Source organism: Amblyomma maculatum, chromosome 1 (assembly GCF_055883805.1).
Source record: "Amblyomma maculatum isolate TAMU_Amacu chromosome 1, ASM5588380v1, whole genome shotgun sequence".
NCBI classification, from domain to species: Eukaryota; Metazoa; Arthropoda; class Arachnida; order Ixodida; family Ixodidae; genus Amblyomma; species Amblyomma maculatum.
Genome location: NC_139344.1, coordinates 316,532,037 through 316,550,003, shown reverse-complemented (window position 1 = coordinate 316,550,003; position 17,967 = coordinate 316,532,037). Strand labels below are relative to the sequence as shown.

Sequence of the window (17,967 nt, the reverse complement as noted above, 5' to 3'; positions counted from 1 at the left end):
GCATCCTAGAATAGCGAGGAGCAAGTGGCGAGGTCGTTGAATTATTTCCTGTTTAACTTTGGCTGGATAGCCACGTGTATGGGTCGTGAAAAGTTTTAATGCTAAGCAGTAACTGGTGCCTCTTTTGGTGCTTTTGAGTCACTCGCTTTGCAGTGCCTTTGCGTAAATCAAACATGTTGGATTCATTGACCTAATATAAAAACAACAACGCAACATAGCTATTTTTTTTTTTTTTTTGTAATGGACACAATTTGCAATGCATTTTATCTTTATTCAGTCTTTAAGGCGTGCCTGTTGACGCTATATCTGCTACAAAAACCACCACTGTGTACCGACACCGTCAGTACCATGAATCGAAATATGCGCATTATGACCGATGGTAATAGCATCGCCAGAACTCAGCAATTTCAAAAAAAACAAGCAAAACAGTGTACTCAAATTATGTTGCAGGACCTCTTTAAGTTTTCACTTCTCCTGTGGCGTTGACAAACGCCTGCCCTGAGTCAAAAAGGATCAGGACCTCTCACTCACTCACTCACTCACTCACTCACTCACTCACTCACTCACTCACTCACTCTCTCTCTCTCTCTCTCTCTCTCTCTCTCTCTCTCTCATTCACTCACTCACTCACTTGGTGGAGCGCCTGATCGCGGAGGCCACGGGTTTGCGGAGCCAAATGGCATGTTTATCCTACATAAACCTGATTAAATTATGTACGTATAGCAATAAAGAAAAACCTGCAGTGGCTCCGTGGTTAAGAAACACGTATACTGAACCCGAGCACCCGGGTTCGAATCTGATTCGTCGCGAATGGAAAGAAACAGTATTACTGAGATGGGACAGAAGAGCAGACAAAACACATGCTCTGCAAGCAACCATGTGATTTACTTCTTCATGTGCGGCAGCATATAAGAAAAAACAGGACAATGAAAAAACAAGGAAAAAAGCAATCTCACAACCACACACACGATTGAAAACCCATCAACATGATCAAGGTACGCAATTCTTTTGCGGAGAGAGCTATCGACAGGCTGCTGATGCACAGATGACTTAGCTTTTTATACTGTGGGCCTCTGAAATGAGCCTCGTAGTCTCTTGTTGACACCGGGCGATGATAACAATTCGATTGAGATCAGCTTCACAATCTTCACATTCTGCACAATGCATGGCCAAATGGTTTCTGCGTGACCTGTTCTATGATTTTCATGTTCCCGTAATCTGTCACTGATGCAGCGTCCAATCTCACCGATGTAAAACCGACCCCATTACGTCGGAATCTTATAAACAACGCCAATGCAACAGGGAACAGACTTTTTTCTGTGCTTCCCTTGGCAGCCTATTTTCTTCTTTTCATCCTCGTTCACCCGTCCGCATAAATCGCTTAGTTTATTCCTGAACAAAAAAAAAGCCAACCTAATGCCTGCTTTACTGGCATTTTTAGGTTGTGCGAAACGTGGTGCGCGTAAGAAACACGTGTTATTTTCTTTTTCTTCGGCATCGGTGCGCTTTTCGCATTCCACATTCGGCAAGCAAAGATTCGTCGGAATCGACTCAGATTGTTTTATCTATTTTTTTTTTTATCAGTGTGAAGCACTGCAAGAGACTATGGTTAGTTATTGTTCATTCATAGACTCCATAACTCTGTTTGTTAGATGGCGAACTTGAAAACCCGTCGGGGCGGCTACGGCGTTGGAGCCGCTATATCGGAGTTAAAATTATCCGCACAAGGTCGGATGGAAGTGACCTCCCTAAACAGCTTAGCCATTCGAGGCGACGACACAATGATCGGACAAGGTTCTTGGTCGGTGTTGGTGAGCGGATGCATGCTGTAACGCAAAATATTGCCTGATTAGCGAGGGTGCAGCGACTATTGCTCATGAACGATACCTAAACCATGAAAAGGAAAAAATAATACACGTATGCCACGTTATGAGCCTAATGGCCCATATGTAAATATAGAGCTCGCTGGCTAGTAACAAAAATGTAAACCATCTGTTTTGTGCATCTTATGCCGAACTCGTTGTGTTTTATTATCTTTTGTCTTGGCGAGATCTCCTCTTTGCGTTCGGGAATAGTTTTCTAGAATACAGAGCATTCGTTAAAAATAAATCTCATGCGCTTTCAGCACTACATAAGGTGTAAAACACAAAAGCGTAATTGTCGCCTTTAAGCTTGTCGACCGCGCCAAATGTGGCGGCACCCTCATAGGTGGTACCACAACTGAACCCCATTTATTCAACTGATGTGATTATATGCCTTATGTTCATGTGTGTGCGAGGGAAGATACAGGGAATAGTGCCTTTTTGATAAAGCACTGTACTGAGCGGTACCTCCCGATAGCGCCAAACTCATAGCCCACTTGAACAGTATCATTAGCAGGTCAACAGATTAGCTTTTCGTAATCTCATACCTGCTGACAGCCGATTCCTCTTAGCTTACAAAAAATTCTATCTACAGTTGCCGTTGCAAAATAGAATTAAAAAGAAAAAAAAACAGAGCATGTTTAATGCCTCTTCTCTCTTTTTTTTTTCTTTTTTTCTTTTTTACTGAAACGCTGTCCGTAACGCTTGCGCTGTGAACCAGTCTTCGAAACCCGTGTTTCCTTATAAGCCGCTTTTGCTAATTCTCTGTCGCGGAAGCCAGAAGGCGGTCTATTTTATTGCTGCATTTTTCACACGCTCTTCAGTTGTGTGTGGGTGGCTGTGTGGGGTAGCGAGAGAAAGGCGAGACCACCACTGTGCCTTGTTTTTCCAGAGTATTCACTCCGAGACAATGAAGTGCTGCTGGAACTGCGTGGCCTGCAAAGAGAACCAGTACGTAAAGGATGAATACACGTGCTTGGACTGCGAGAGAGGATGGTGGCCCAACGAAAACCTCACAGGTGAAGCACTTTTAAGCCAATCATTGGAAGCCGCCTTTTTCTCCAAAGACGCATTTTTGCTAATTATTAATTTAAACAGCGCGAACACGAAGGCAAAGGACAAGATAAAAGAAAGCCACAGTACAAGCGCTGACTCACAACTATGCCTAAGCCCTTTACTCCAAGGCCCAGAAAACAAACATGAAGAAAACGAAACAATCACGTGAAACAACCCCTGGGATTTTGTATCGCCACCAAGAGAAAATGACGAGAGAGATGGTGGAATCATATTTTATTTCAACGGACAATAAGTGTGTCAGCAAGACTTCTCTTGCTCTTTCAAGCAAAGAGGTGTATTTTTTAAGTGATTTTTTGTGCAGCAGGTGAACCCAGCGGTTGTTCCACGTGATTGTTTCGTTTTCTTCATGTTTGTTTTCTGGGCCTTGGAGTAAAGGGCTTAGGCATAGTTGTGAGTCAGCGCTTGTACTGTGGCTTTCTTTTATCTTGTCCTTTGTCTTAGTGTTCGCGCTGTTTAAATTAATAATGAATAAGTACCAACTCGCCCAAAAAAGTATCTTGGTAAGGCATTTTTGCTAAGGTGTGTCGTGATATCACTAATGGAAGCAAACTTTATGCAGTAAGCGCTGCGGTGCGGAAACAACTTTCACATGTTCTATACGGAGAAAGTTTGGACATTTTCTAGCAAGGAGTTTTGGAACGTATTTTTTTCTCACGTTGGTCAACATGACTATGAAAATTAATATATCTGCAGCTCATCCCACCGTAGGTTTTCGGTTCTTGGCTCTGAATTTTCAAAAACGTGTCCCTTTCGTTTTCAATGGCACTCTGTCTTAAATTTTCTGACCGCAAAACAAACTTAAGGAGCGAAATTTTGTTATGCACCAGAAGCTTGGATAATCTCTATCACAGTGCACTCAATAAAGTATCTTACAAAACTCCATAGTTTACTCAGAATTATTCAAGTTGACTTTTGTCTGCGAGCGCTGGAAAAACTTTCAAAGGCAAGTTTTTCTCGGCGTCGGAAGCTTAGACCATTTCTATTAACATGGTGTTTAAGTAACTAATGATATCTGAGAGCTTTGCTTTCGTGTCCCAGCATGCTTTCTTGTCACGCTCACAGTCGAGAGCTGTTTAAAGCGCTAGCGAGTAGATTTTGCTACGTTGTCACGGGCTCGTGCAAATAACATGTCACTGCATTTGTATTTAACACGTGCAACTTAATAAAACCTCTGCGTTGATGAAGCAGTAAATGTTGACCGAGAGGCATTTCGCGGAGTTGAAAATTGATCATAGGAACGTTTACCTCACCTAGACAAATAGCAAGTTTTTATTGCATGTTTCATACTTTTCTCCGTTGCTTTAATATGTGCGGAGTTCAAAAATTTAAGAACCGCATAAAAAAAAAAAGGTAATTATCGGCAGACGTGTAAGGAGACTACACCACTGTGCAATTCCCGGAGCGCTATTAGCGCATAAACCTTCGCTCTGGTGGTGTTACTAAAATAATGGTTACTAAATATCGGATGCACTTCGCTGACCCCATGCGAGTTTTACCGGCTCAAGAGCTAATTGGCGCCACCATTCAACTCAACCAAGCCAGGGTGAAGATTGACTTGCGTTCGCTGCAATAGCAAAGCCGGTGTATTCTACGTCATCGCGAATTCCAATTCTTGAACGCAATCAACCTCACATTTGTTGAAGTGAAAAAGTTCTTTTTAAAGACCATTAAATAAGCTTAGATACTACTTCTGACCTCAATGGTCGGTCGTGCACAGGCTGTGACCGCATCCCGGAGGAGTACATCCGCTGGACGGACAGCCAATCGCTGGCGGCCATGAGCATCGCCTGCCTGGGCCTGCTCGCCACGCTGGCCGCCATGATCATCTTCATCCGCCACAATGACACGCCGGTGGTGAAGAGCTCGACGCGTGAACTGTCCTACATCATCCTGGTCGGCATGTTCCTCTGCCACGGCACCACGTTCGCGCTGCTGGCAAAGCCCACCGCGCTCACCTGCTTCGTCACCCGCGTGCTGCCCGGGCTCAGCTTCGCCATGATCTACGCGGCCCTGGTCACCAAGACGAACCGGATCGCCAGGTACCACGTCTCCGTTTCGAACTCTGCTCTCTGAGATGTAGAGACGTTGTTGACGATATAGTTGAGCTATCCAGATGGCAGCGATTTTCTCAAAGCCTTGACGCAATATAGAACACTAAGGTGCCCTTTCTCCGGTTTACTACGAGTGTAATGGTACGGTACATGCCTATATCATAAAAGGAAAGATAAACAGCGCAACAAATAGGAACACAGGACAGGCGCTGCCTAATTGTGAGTGTCTTTTTGTTGCGCTGTATATCTTTCCTTTTATGAACAATGCAAAAACTAGCCCAGCAATCAGTTTTACTTGCCTATATCAGAATCGCGCATGGGGTGAGATGCGTATGCTTTCAGGTACTAATCTAAAGCAGGCTTCTTTTTTTTTTTTTTTAAGCGTAATAAAGAAGGCAATGTAAGGATGAATTCTCACCTTTCTGGGGAAGTCTCAAGTGTAACTGTGGATCTCTCGTCGTTGTATTTTTGGCTGTTCACGTCACGCACTACCTGTAAACGGTGCCACTCGATTTTTCTGAGACCTCGCCTCATTGCTGTCATGGGAAGAGACGGCCGCCATGTGACTGGTACGTCCGAGTGTTAAACATTAAAACTCAGTCAATTGAGCTGTTCTGAAATTTTAGCCAACGATAGTATCGGAATCTTATATGACGTTAAAGTCTGTTGTTCCCATTTCTAAAGCGTTTTGAAGCCCCTGACGCTTTCAAAGAAGTAGACTGTTAGCACTAACGTATAAGCAGTCACATATCTGGTGCCGTTCCTTAGCGGGCTACTGCCAACCCATAGACAGCGCTCTACCTAAACAAGCGAACTAGTCAAGGGATAACGTAGTTTCTCTGCACAACGCATATTTTAATGCATTAAGGCGGAACGTTACATCTCTGGTGGAATTGTTTCTTACTGCCGGGAACAAGACTGATTATGAACTTTTTGGCGCGCGCTATTAGATCGAATATCGCGAGAATTTCCGTTTCCACCGCTATGTAGGAACATTTCCTGCGCGAACTCGCCAACTCAGGAATGACGCAGCTCGTTTGATAACTGTCCGGCTCCCACGTCAGAAGCTATCTAGCTCTCCGGCACGTTAGTATTGTATTGCTGGCGATCGTAAGCTGCCGGGGATTCGTGAAGCGGTCTCGCGTCCGGGAGGCCAGCTGCACAGCCCGCGGTCTTCTCTTCAAGACAGGCGGTGCAAGTCCTCAACCAAGCACTTCATCACGCTCGCAGGATACTGGCCGGATCCAAGAAGAAGATCATCACCAAGAAGCCCCGCTTCATGAGCGCAACGGCTCAGGTAGTCATCACGTGGCTTCTCATCTCGGTGGAGGCCGCCATCATCGGAGCCATGGTGGTGCTCGAGCCGCCAGACTTCATGTTCGCCTACCCGGCACTGGACCGCGTCAAGCTCATCTGCAACACCACCACGCTGGGCATCATCGCACCGCTGGGCTTCGACTTCTTCCTCATCGCCATGTGCACCGTGTACGCCGTCAAGACGCGCAACGTGCCCGAGAACTTCAACGAGGCCAAGTTCATCGGATTCACCATGTACACGACGCTGGTCATCTGGGCCGCATTCGTGCCCATCTACTTCGGCAGCAAGCACAAGGTCATCACACTGTGCCTCTGCATCAGCTTCTCGGCCGAAGTGGCCCTGGTGCTGCTCTTCATGCCGCGCGTCTACATAATCCTCTTCCGGCCGGACAAGAACAACCGCAGCGCGTTCACCACGTCCAAGGACGTGCGCTGCCACATTGGCTACATGAACTCCAACATGGCTGCCGCTCAGGCTGCCTCGGCCGTCTCCAGGAACTCTTCCCACTCGGCCTCCGAATTCTCCATGGAGTCGCCAAGGTGAGTTGCACGCTTCTTTGCCTCATTAGAGTCGCCGTTTCCACTGTCTGCCGTCACCCTCTCTTTCACGTGCTGACTAAAGAAAAGGTTTGTTCTTGCACTCCTTAACATAATCCTAAAGGGAACGGACAATTTTACACATGCAATGCGTACCAGTGGGTTAGCATGGTCATATGGCCTATGTGACTATGAAAGAGGCGAACTTTGTCAATTAACCACCATGGTGACTCATGTTTAGGCGCTAGGCCAGTGAGTCTGATCACATGGGTTAGAGCCCGGCCGGTGTAACCGCATGTCGATGGAAGCAAACCACTATATTGGCTAAGTAATGTCAGTGCACGTTAAAGGCCCTAGGGGGCCTACATCAATCCTGAGTCGTCCATTACGGTGTCGCTCATAGCTTGAGTTGCTTCGGTTTGCTAAACCCGCATACATATGCATTACATACCAGAACATACGACGCTTGAAAAATTGGCAGCCGGTTATCGCAGCTCTTTCCGTTTTGCGGTTCAATGCACAAGACGTGGAGAGACACGCAAAAGGTCCTTGAGTTTAACAAAGGAAAGTTATAGCGCGGAACAAAGACACACACTGAAAGAAACAGCGCAGGACAGGCGCTAGTCCTATTATAGCGCCTGTCCTGCGTCATTTCTTTCCGTGTATGGATTTGTTTCGCGCTGTTATTTTCCTGTCTTAAGCATGTTGAGCCAATACAAATCGCAAAACTTTGGCCGCGACGCTGATATAAGTCCTTGCTTTAGCCGGCGTTGGTCGCTTTATAATTAGCAAGAAGCCCGGGCATAACTTTTTTAGTTTAATTAGGTAAGGCCAAAACCAACTTTGTAACCTTTGGCTCCTAAACTATTCTTGTTATGTGCGGTAAGCTTGGTCGTCTTGTTTGCTTTAGGTTGATCGTTAACTGAGCGTTGTTTTCTTTACTACGATGCTTTGCGCTAGCATCATGCGTTCGTGCTTGAAGTAGCCTGACTGGGCCTTCGGTGATGCATTAATGAAAGGTTCGAATTTGGCAAATGCCAGGAATTCTGACAAAATAAAACGGTCTCAATAACGGTTCATGTATAAACCGTTAGCTGTGCGCCTACGTACTGTTGGAACAATAGATGGAAGAGGAATGTTTTGGCATGGCGTAAACCCGTCCCCGCTCCTCCCATTCAACCACTTTACGTAGGCTTATGATTTGATAGAGAACATATGGAGTATTTTGTTTATTCATATATGATGCATTCGCAAGGGCGAAATATGAGAAAACAGCACGACCAAATAGAAGCGTCTATTAGGCACCTGAAATTTAAAAAATACTCTAATCTTCTTTTGCTTGTTTTAGTTAGCGCATACCGCAGCGTAAACTGCGTCATTGTTCTCTAAATAGGAACTGAGCTTAGGTCAGTGTCTGTGATGATCCTCTGAAAATGATGTTTTTTTTTTTTCGTTGGTTAGCTAGCTGGTGGGATTGGGTTGCTGTTGGTCTTATGACGCATAAGCACCTAAGGTTGTTATACTCCAAACATGAGTATTTCATATGGGTTCTTGCCTTTGTATTTTGAGTGTAACCAGGTAGCCATTTGCGTCTCGGATAACGCGTTGCGTTAAGGGGCTGAACGAAAAACCAGGTATACTTTACACTTTTATTGAAGAAACCTATGGGTCAAAAATTATTGCAATTTTACTTTCAACTCGAGATGCCGCTGTACGAGGAACGAAATGTCATAAATTCGGTTTATAGCAAAACGTAAGTTGCGCGAGATGCCGGCATCAAGTTTCTTCCTTGACCGCAGCAGAAAAGATTGGAGAAATAAGTAAGGCGCTAAAATTCAGTTCGACTTCGCGTGGTTTCTGATCACGCTCTGTAGCTTGCAAACAAATATAGATATACAATGAGCGACACATCCGCACTGAGGCCCTCGCGTGCAACATTCAATATTTATGCGCGACCAGGGCACACAAGTCCACGAAGCCAGTTTGTTTAGGGAACTCTCGAAAAGCTATTTTCCCTCGCTAAATTCCAGATGCGGCTTCACGGTCGCATGCATACCTGGCAGCGCACCTACCGACTTCGTGAGCAAAGAGGACAAACAGCAAAAATAAAAGCTAGAAAGAAGGAAGCGGAGAAATAATAAATCTTCCCTCAAGCACATGGAAAACAACCACTCCCGTCACCGTCATTCTTTCTGCAGAAAAAAAGAAGAAAGTGATCAGAAAGAAAAGGGAGGAAAAGAAAGGGGAAATATTTTATTCTTCGATCCTTAGGAAACAGCGTCACTCGCAGCTGTCCCTGAGGCCGCCGAAAGAAGGTGTATGCATGCATGCTTCATGACTCCGCATCTTGCCTTTCAAATCCAGCCTCGCATGCAACAAGCTTGAATAGTGACCTCAGCGCACCACCCTCTCCCTCTTCCCCTCGGCTCCCTATTCACCCTTTAACTTGAGCGCATTCTCCGTCCCTCCGTCGAGGTCAGCACGGCGAGGCAGGGAAATCGAGGCAGAAATCGAAATACAGATCCACGCGTTGGGAGACAGGAAGGCGAGAGGAAAGACGGAGGAAGAAGAAAATTCAAGGTGCTGTCGAGGGGAAAGTTGGGAGGGGAAAAGGGGGAGGAGAGGACTTAGATAAAGGCGAACGGTACAGGTGTAAAGGAGGGTTAGAAGGGGATGAATCCGGTGTTCACAAACAGGAACGTACGCTGTGGTACCAAATTGAAAACCTTAACAGGAGGCAGAGGCGGCTGAAACGGCGACATAAAAACCATGGAACTCTGCGATGGAGGTTGGGCGCCCGCGTATTCAGTTCTCGGTTTTGTGTGCGCGTCGCACTTGTATTTATGTCATATGAGTAGGTGTCTACAATTCTTATGCACATTTGCGTTTTCTGTTAGTTTTTCTTTTGTTCTCAGACGTTGGCGGATAGATGATAGCTAACCGTCCAGGTGAAACCTTGCTTCAAGTGTTCCACGCAGCGGAGGCGGGATCGAAACTTCCGGCATGTACGGTTCGCGCACTGTGGCCACCTTTACCACAACAGCCGTTGGCTAACTGTGAGTTTTTACATAACTTAAAAGGAGTTTGCTTCTCTCAAGGGCACCAACATTGCAGCAAACGGAAATGGCTGCTTACTGGCATCAAACAATTTCTCCGTGCTTGCGTAGTATGTACGAGTATATTTATCGTGGTTCTGCGTTACGCATGAGATGTAGAAAGCTAATTCGTGCCACTTCGGGGCCTCCTTCCAGGCGTAACTTTGCTAAATTGTGGGTTTTTCAGAGGCACAAAATCCATTTCGCCTAGCCATCATACCATCACCTGGGTCGTAAAAATTGTCATTGTAAAAGGCTCTCGTCCGACAGTACGGCGCTTGCCGATCGTATACCAATGGGAAGGCGTACAACAATGCACATGTTGCGAATTTGCAGGGTCGCAGCGGAGCAAGATGACCACCGTGGCAAGCTTCTCATTCTGAACAGCTCAGTGCCGTGCTTGCGCTCCGAGCACGCGCTGTACATCTTTATTTTTTTCTAACACGGGCTGGTAACGCTGATCTCAGCGCCTCCGCTTTTTAGCGTCGGCGGGCGCTATGCAGATTTCTACCAATCGCATGCCTATCTAACGCGTTTCGGCCATAAGAATTGTGCTCTAACTAGTTTCAGATGGCTTTCGTTTTCACCTCACGGCCAACATACGGAAGGTTATTTATTATTCCTTGCACAGACTACTGTACGCTGATTATTGCAAAGACATGTTTGATATTTCCCTAAGCGGTGAAATGGAGTATGGTTGGTGTATGAATTTAACTACCTATAGTTTTAGCTAAAGCGGGGCAGCTTATCGTACAGGCTTAAAGAGAACGAATTTACACCTTCCGACATCTGAAACGAAAGCAGGTTGAGACGCATCGAATTTCTACGCGGAGGTAGGCTCCTGTAGTGGCTGAATTCACGCTCTTTCTGTGGCGTTCGCTTGGTAAGTAGCGAGTTGCAGAATGTGCGACCGTTTAGGGGAATAGCAGAAAGCGAGTGCGCGTGCCCAGAGCGCTGTGATGAAAGGGCGAACGGTGTTGCTAGGTGTGCAAATTCAAAAACTGCCTATTAGCACTGAATTAGTTCAACAACCTGACTGGGTGAGTTGCCTAATCACACTCACTTGTATCCGCCATGATGGCCTTCAGCTTCGGGATACAACGTCGGGCTGTTAAATTCCAGAAGCCGCGGCCTTGTTTTGATGGAGCGCAGAGGCTTTCCTAGTGCTGTGCAATGTCAGTGCACCAGAAGAGCTGCAGGGAGCCGAAATTAATCCCTTGACTATACGAAGCCTATATCATGGGCGAAGCGCAGTTTCGGAACGTTAAACCCCGCATATCATGTCATTCAGTGTCATACAGGTCGTACGGTGTCATGCCAACCCTCATGGCCTCTCTTCTTGCACCAAGCCATGTGAGCAACTATCTTTCCACGGCAGCCGGTTCAGCTTGCTGGAGGGGAAGGTAGAAACCAACTGAACCAGAAATACCGTACTAAACCGTACTAAACGCTACCCCAAGCTTGTCTCTCGCTAGCGCTGGTATACCCTCTGTGAATAATGTAAAAACACTCGGAGTCGCATTTCATTTCATTTCATTCATTTCATTTCATTCATTTCATTTATTAATACTGTCAGCCACCATAAGGGGCTCTAACAGGAGTGGAAAATACAAAACAAAAAATGAGCAATATAGAAGACGATGAATAGTCAATCAAAAGTTGTCTCTGAATACACACACAAACAAAACAAAAATGAATTACACAGGAATCAGAACAACAGCCATCCTACACAACAGCAATAGAACCTCATCACCCTGTGGTAGAGCCATAGATGAAATTTTCTAAATGGCGTACAAATTCAGATAATGATGATGATCGAACAGCAGAATCTGGAAGAGAGTTCCAGTCCTTACAAGTTCGCGGGAAATAACTAAACTTGAAGCAATTATTTTTTATAGCCGGCAATAGAATGAACCTACTATGACGATGCCTTGATGTCTCATTAGTTTTGATCTCAAAATAGTCTGATTTATTAATTTTTAGGTAATTATTGATATTGAGGTAAAGAGTTTTTAGTCTTTCATACCTGGTTCTGCTTTCTAACATTCACGAACATCTAACATGGAAAATGCATATTGATTCATTATTAATCAAATTGTCTAAAGCATGCGGTGTATGGAACAAATTGAGACACCTCTTGCCTCAAAATCTATATCTGCTCATTTATCGCTCAATTTTCTCTAGCCATGTGACATACTGTAACTTAATATGGTGTACCACGACACAGGCCAACCTGAATAAGATTAGGATCTTGCAGAAAAAAGCAATGCGCATCATTCATAACGTGCCATTTGACTCACCAAGTACACACCTATTCCATCAACACAGGGTCATTCCCATACACTTGTTTAGGAGTACAGGGTAAACGATTACATCAAGCAACAAACCGCCCCTAGGAGAGCACACTGCTAGACTAACGCCAAGCAGGAAATTCAGACCTCAGAATAAGGAAGATGTCTTAACATAAAGCTAAGAGAGCATGACAACTCCCTAGAAAAAGCCCCGTCATCGAACCTGGCACTACACCACAAGGAATGTAGCCAAAGCCCCCTTCGCGCCCTCCTTGCGCTCCCCTGCTCAAAGAAACTACAGTGTTGTACAAACACAGAGATAAATTAACACGAGAATTAAAATAGGCCTATCTCATACACAAGAATTCTGACACATGCGTAAGCACCCCATCTGTTATCAATCATCCCCTAGAAATCTCATATCTTGACGAAAATGGTTAAAGTGAAATGTTGTTTTATCTGCGAGCATGCGCACTTGGTTTTCAGAGCATTTTTGTATATATTCGTGTTCTTTCAATAATTCATGCAGTTGATAGTCAGCGCTGTTCCCGTCTACTCGCTTGTGCTATGCTTGTTGCGCTGTGTATTTAAAAAAAAAAAAAAAAAAAAACAGACCGTTGCGATACGTTCCGCCGTGGTATCTTTCATTCAGCAGATCCAGTTACGACGAGCACAGATTAAAGCACCAATTACCTCATATATTAAACCAATTACACTTACTGGGTATTGACGTCGATTTCCTTTCACCTCGTTCATGAAAATTCACTGCCTCACATATTAGTGTTCATTTTGAACTACGATTTCTATTACTTCCATTTCATGCATTGCTGTATTTATTTGATGTGTTGTGATCTAACAGTCTTCGGAACGCGCAATGTACTGGGCTTATTTTTGCTTTACCCTCTTCTCTTTCTGCCATCTTTCTATTGTCAATGTTTCATATATGTTACTTCCTGGACTTAGGCACAGACTAGTCATTTATTTTGTTTTCTTCGGCTTCCAAAACATCGAACTTATTTCATGATTAGAATACCTTATTGCAAATAATGCCGTCCATTGTATTTTTTTAATTTCTTTGTAAGATTATCTTGTGCATGTATTCATTTTTGGAATGACGCCTTTACTGCCTTCATTGTAATTAGGGTTGTGGTATTTTTCAAGCCAGCGTTCGTGCTAGCTTTTTCACCACGCTCCAGCCATGACGTACGGGGGTGAATAAAGGAATTTCAATTTCAATAAACATAATATCATAAACGAATGCGACCATGAAGAGCAAGAAGTGAGTAGGACTGGAAGAAAGTTAACTAAATTACGCGTTATTCACTTCGGCCTCCTCCGCGCTCACTCTTTCCAGCTGCCAAAACGGACGCAAACTCTGGATGTCAGTCTCGCAATGCTTGTCTTTGTTTTTTTGTTTTCTCAAGCGGCTTTCTTCAGCGTCCTGGAAAAAAAAACAACGCAGTGTTCAACTTTTAGGCAGATGCGCGCTGAGAGAAAATATAGAAGATAACAAAAACAATGCCGTCGCAGTACCTGGTGGAACAAGGATTGCAAGAGTCCAAAGGGTGAACCTACACAGAGTTCCAGGCCTGTCAATTGTAGTTCTGTCGATATGAGAAGTGGAATTCCCCGTCTTCAAAAACTCTTTTCGATATTATTTCTTCTTATCATCGGCATGCTTTCGTTTTCTGGCAGTACAGTCTCTCTTTTTTCCTCTTCACCGAGACGTGCCTTCCTTCAAACGACTGCGACGTCTGTGCAGAATGGCTACTCCAGCCAGTTCGCCATTTTGTTCCCTGGTTCTCCACTCCAATCCCCCCCCCCCTTCTCCCCTCTTCTAATCCTCGTATTTCTCTGACGGTCCGCTGCTGCTGCTGTTCCCTTTCGCTAATGATGTCCGCCGGATTTTACGCGCACGATTTTTGTTGTCGTAGCTGGCGGTGCTATGGCAACAGGCCCGCCGTCCTTTGTTCGCAGTAACTCGTTTTTGTGCAATTTTAGGCCGATCTAGGCTACCGGCTGCTGTTTTTGCGGAACAATCCCAGCCCCCCCCCCCCCCCCCAAAAAAAAAAAGAGAAAAAAAGACTATGAAGAACAATATCATCATATTTTCCCATAACAAACGCATAAACCGTGATATTTGTATGTGGGGATGTGAGATTTGTACAAGTTTATTGTCAGTTCAGTATGAGCACCCACGTATGAGTTTATTTATATAGATTTCTCTTGGTTTTTTTCGGTAGGAATGTAATTCTTGTCCAGCTTTGTTTGCGGCCATGAATGAGCAGCTCCTGAAGCTTTGCTAGGAATGCTTTATTTACACTTAGCCGAAAAACAGATAATGTTTTACAGTCGCAACACACATTGTCGCAGTATTTTATAACTTGAACTTTTAATCGACTGCACCCTGTATAAAATCGCACATTCTCCTGTAGCTGCAACTGCACTGGCCCTGTTGCGGTCACATAATCCATCCCCACAATGCTACAAAAACCTGCAGTTATAGCATATATTCTTAATTGACTTCGTCGTCATTTTCAACTGGGCGCCGCAACGACTTCCCTCACAGCTCTTATAAATCCCGGCTTTACAAGTAGACACCCCAAAATAAAATGGCTCAGTCACGATCGGCCCCAAGATATCGACGGCTGCTAATCACGCGGAACACTTTGATCAGGGAAGGATCGTACGTCTATCACGCAACCAGTGTTTGCAAACCCTAAAGAAGCAGCGATTGATGCGAAAGAAAACACTGCTCCAATCTTGACTTTTTCATGCGACATCAGGCCACGCCTTAGTGAGAAATTGCGAGGATAAAACAATCAAATCCTAGCCGCGGTGGGCACTTTTCGATGGAGGCGAAAAGCAAGGTTCGCTGCGATGTCAGTTCGCATCAAAAAACCCTAGGTGGTCGACATTTCCGGAACCCTTCACTACGGCGTCCTTCATAGCCTGAGCACTTACGCTTTGGGGTATTAAACGCTCTGAATGAAATCACACCGAAAGGAACTTCTTTCTTTTTGTTTTCAGGGTGCTTAGCTCTTACGGTTTCTCCTCAGAAGTGCGCAGATTTGGGGAGCTAGCTGTCGCATAGCAACATTTAAATCTAAGGTGTTATTGTTGTATCTAAGCCTATAGCGAGGCCCCTATATGACAGTGCTAACCTAGTAATCCAACTTAGTCTGCCAGGCTGATTAGCAGGCGATCATTTATCGTGGCCATTAAGCAATGTCTTCACCTCCTCATCTTTTAAGCACGATAAAACAGCTTTAAGTACCGTCATGTGGAAAATTGACAGTTGTCCCTTTCGAGTTTCGCACAGTGCCGCTATGCATGGGGATGCCACCTGACATATGTAGTACTGGTGTCGAGACCAAAACCGACTGAAATAGAGATCTGCACAGAAAACAGGGTCCTATGGGACCGCGTACGCCAACTTTCGTTACCTTTCTCGCCGTTGAGGGCGCTCGGTTGACCTGTTCGCCTGCCATTGTCATTATCATCAAATTATAATTTTTTTTAAACAAGCCATAACTAAATTCTAAAAAAAAAAAAAAATTCCGAGTTATACTTCAAAACTTTTTCCTTTTTGTATTTTAGCGGAGAGTGTTTATTTCTATAATGTTTTTCTCTCGCCAGAGGTCATACCGCGATTCCGCTTTGTGCGACGGCACTGCAGTTACCCGCTGCCCATGCGCAAAACAAGTGCTTGGGCATTACAGCGAGGACAGATAATTAAACTATAGCGACGAAGAAAAATGACAGAACCCTTCTTATCAACAGGTTTCCCCTTCATGGATCCCTGCCTTGTCGTGGCGGAGGGGCTTGCGAAACTCGATGAAGTCGTGAGCTCTGCTGTGTAGGGCCACCCAGGATAGACAGGTCACGGCAGAGAGTTCTGACAAAATGTGATTCACTGCAGAAGGTAATGTCAATCCACTCCAGTATTTCCTGCCAAGAAAACCCTATGGCCAGTCACAATAGCGTTAATGATAGGGCGCCGGAAGATGAGCTCCCCAGGTTTGAAGGCGTCCCACATGTTACTGGGAATGAACAAAGGCCGATTCCTAGTAGCTCCAGGGAGAATGAAGCAGCTATGCTAAAGCCAAAAGGACGCTCAGTTCTGGACGTGTCGGGAAGCGACCGGAAAGTCCGATGTTGCAAGGAGATATATCACATAGAAACAAGGAATGTAAGATCTATGAGGCAAGGTAAACTGGATGTCGTCAAGCGAGAAATGGACAGATTGAACATTGATATCTTGGGTATCAGCGAGCTCAAGTGGACCGGAATGGGAGAATTTAATTCCGGCGACCATTAACTCTTTTATTGTGGGCACGAATCCAGAAGGAATGGGGTCGCTCTCATAGTAAACAGAAGAATGGGCGAAGCAGTGCTAGGGTACAACCCCAAAAACGACCGAATGATTTCACGTCGGATCTAAGGTCACCCTTTCAACATAACAGTTATCGAAGTCTATGCACCGACCACTACTGCTGAAGAAGCTGACGTTGAGATATTTTATGCTGACCTGCAATGCCTTTTAGACTGCACTCTATCATCAGACGTCCTTTTTCTGATAGGAGACTGGAATGCTAAGGTCGGGATTGAAGAAATATCCGGAATTACAGGCAAATTCGGCCTTGGTGAGATAAATGAAGCTGGGCACAGGCTAGTAGAGTTTTGTCAAGAAAACAACCTGACTATAGCGAATACTCATTTTCAACAGCACAAGAGGCGCCTGTACACATGGACTTCACCGGACGGTCTGTACAGGAATCAGATCGATTATATTCTTTGCCAACAGAGATGGAGAAGCGCTATACAAGCAGTAAAAAAAAAGGCCTGGGGCCGATTGTGGCACCGATCATCAGCTTCTTGCCAAATTTAAGCTTCGATTGAGGAAAACGCAGAACCCTAGAAGGCCTTTCAGGTATGATCTAGATCAAATTCCATCAGAATATGCTGTGGGCGTGAGGAATCGATTTCAAGAATTAGATCTAGAAGACAGAGAGCCTGAAGAGATATGGACTGATGGTCGTGATATAATACAAGAGGTTGCTACTAAGGTAGTTCCAAAGCAAAAGAAATGCAAGAAAGCAAACTGGTTAACTGAAGAGGCTTTGCAAATAGCAGAGGAAAGGAGGATGGCAAAAGTTAGGGGGGAAAGAGAAAGATGCAAGGTTCTCAATGCGGATTTTCAGAAAATAGCAAGGAGAGATAAGAATGCCTTCCTGAACATACAGTTCCAAGCAGTTGAGATCAACAGCCAATTGAAAAACACAGGAGCTCTGTATAAGATAATCAAAGATATCAAAGGAAGTTTCTGTGCTGAGCTGGGCGTGATAAAGGACAACCGAGGCAAGAACCTCACTGAAGCCTCAGAGGTAAAGAAGAGGTGGCAGGAATACACAGAAGACCTGTACAAGAAGGACCCGGACGTGCAAACCCAACATAAAACGGTTGTGATTAATGATCTCGAGCCGGGCACCCTGAAGAGTGAAGTTTAATGGGCCTTAGCCAGCCTTGCTAAGAACAAAGCTATCGGAATGGATGGCATTCCAGCTGAGTTGCTTCAAAAGCTCAACCATGATGCTGTTAATCTTCTGTATACATTATGTCAGCACATTTGTACAACCCTGCAGTGGCCACAGGATTGAAGGAGGTCAGTTTACATCCCCATTCCAAAGAAAGGCAGTGCCAAAGATTGTTCCAACTACCGCACGATTGCGCTTAT

General features: G+C 44.9%; 1 protein-coding gene across 1 annotated transcript in view; it reads left to right on the top strand.

The window, feature by feature from the left end:
- The window catches only part of LOC146207197 (metabotropic glutamate receptor 5-like), a 386,410-nt gene that overhangs the window by 357,791 nt on the left and 10,652 nt on the right, over positions 1-17,967 (top strand). Inside the window, exons 10-12 of the mRNA XM_084608314.1 lie at positions 2,755-2,881; positions 4,657-4,978; positions 6,221-6,847. Coding sequence (XP_084464440.1) covers positions 2,755-2,881; positions 4,657-4,978; positions 6,221-6,847 — 1,076 coding nt within the window. The remainder of the gene's footprint in view (positions 1-2,754; positions 2,882-4,656; positions 4,979-6,220; positions 6,848-17,967) is intronic.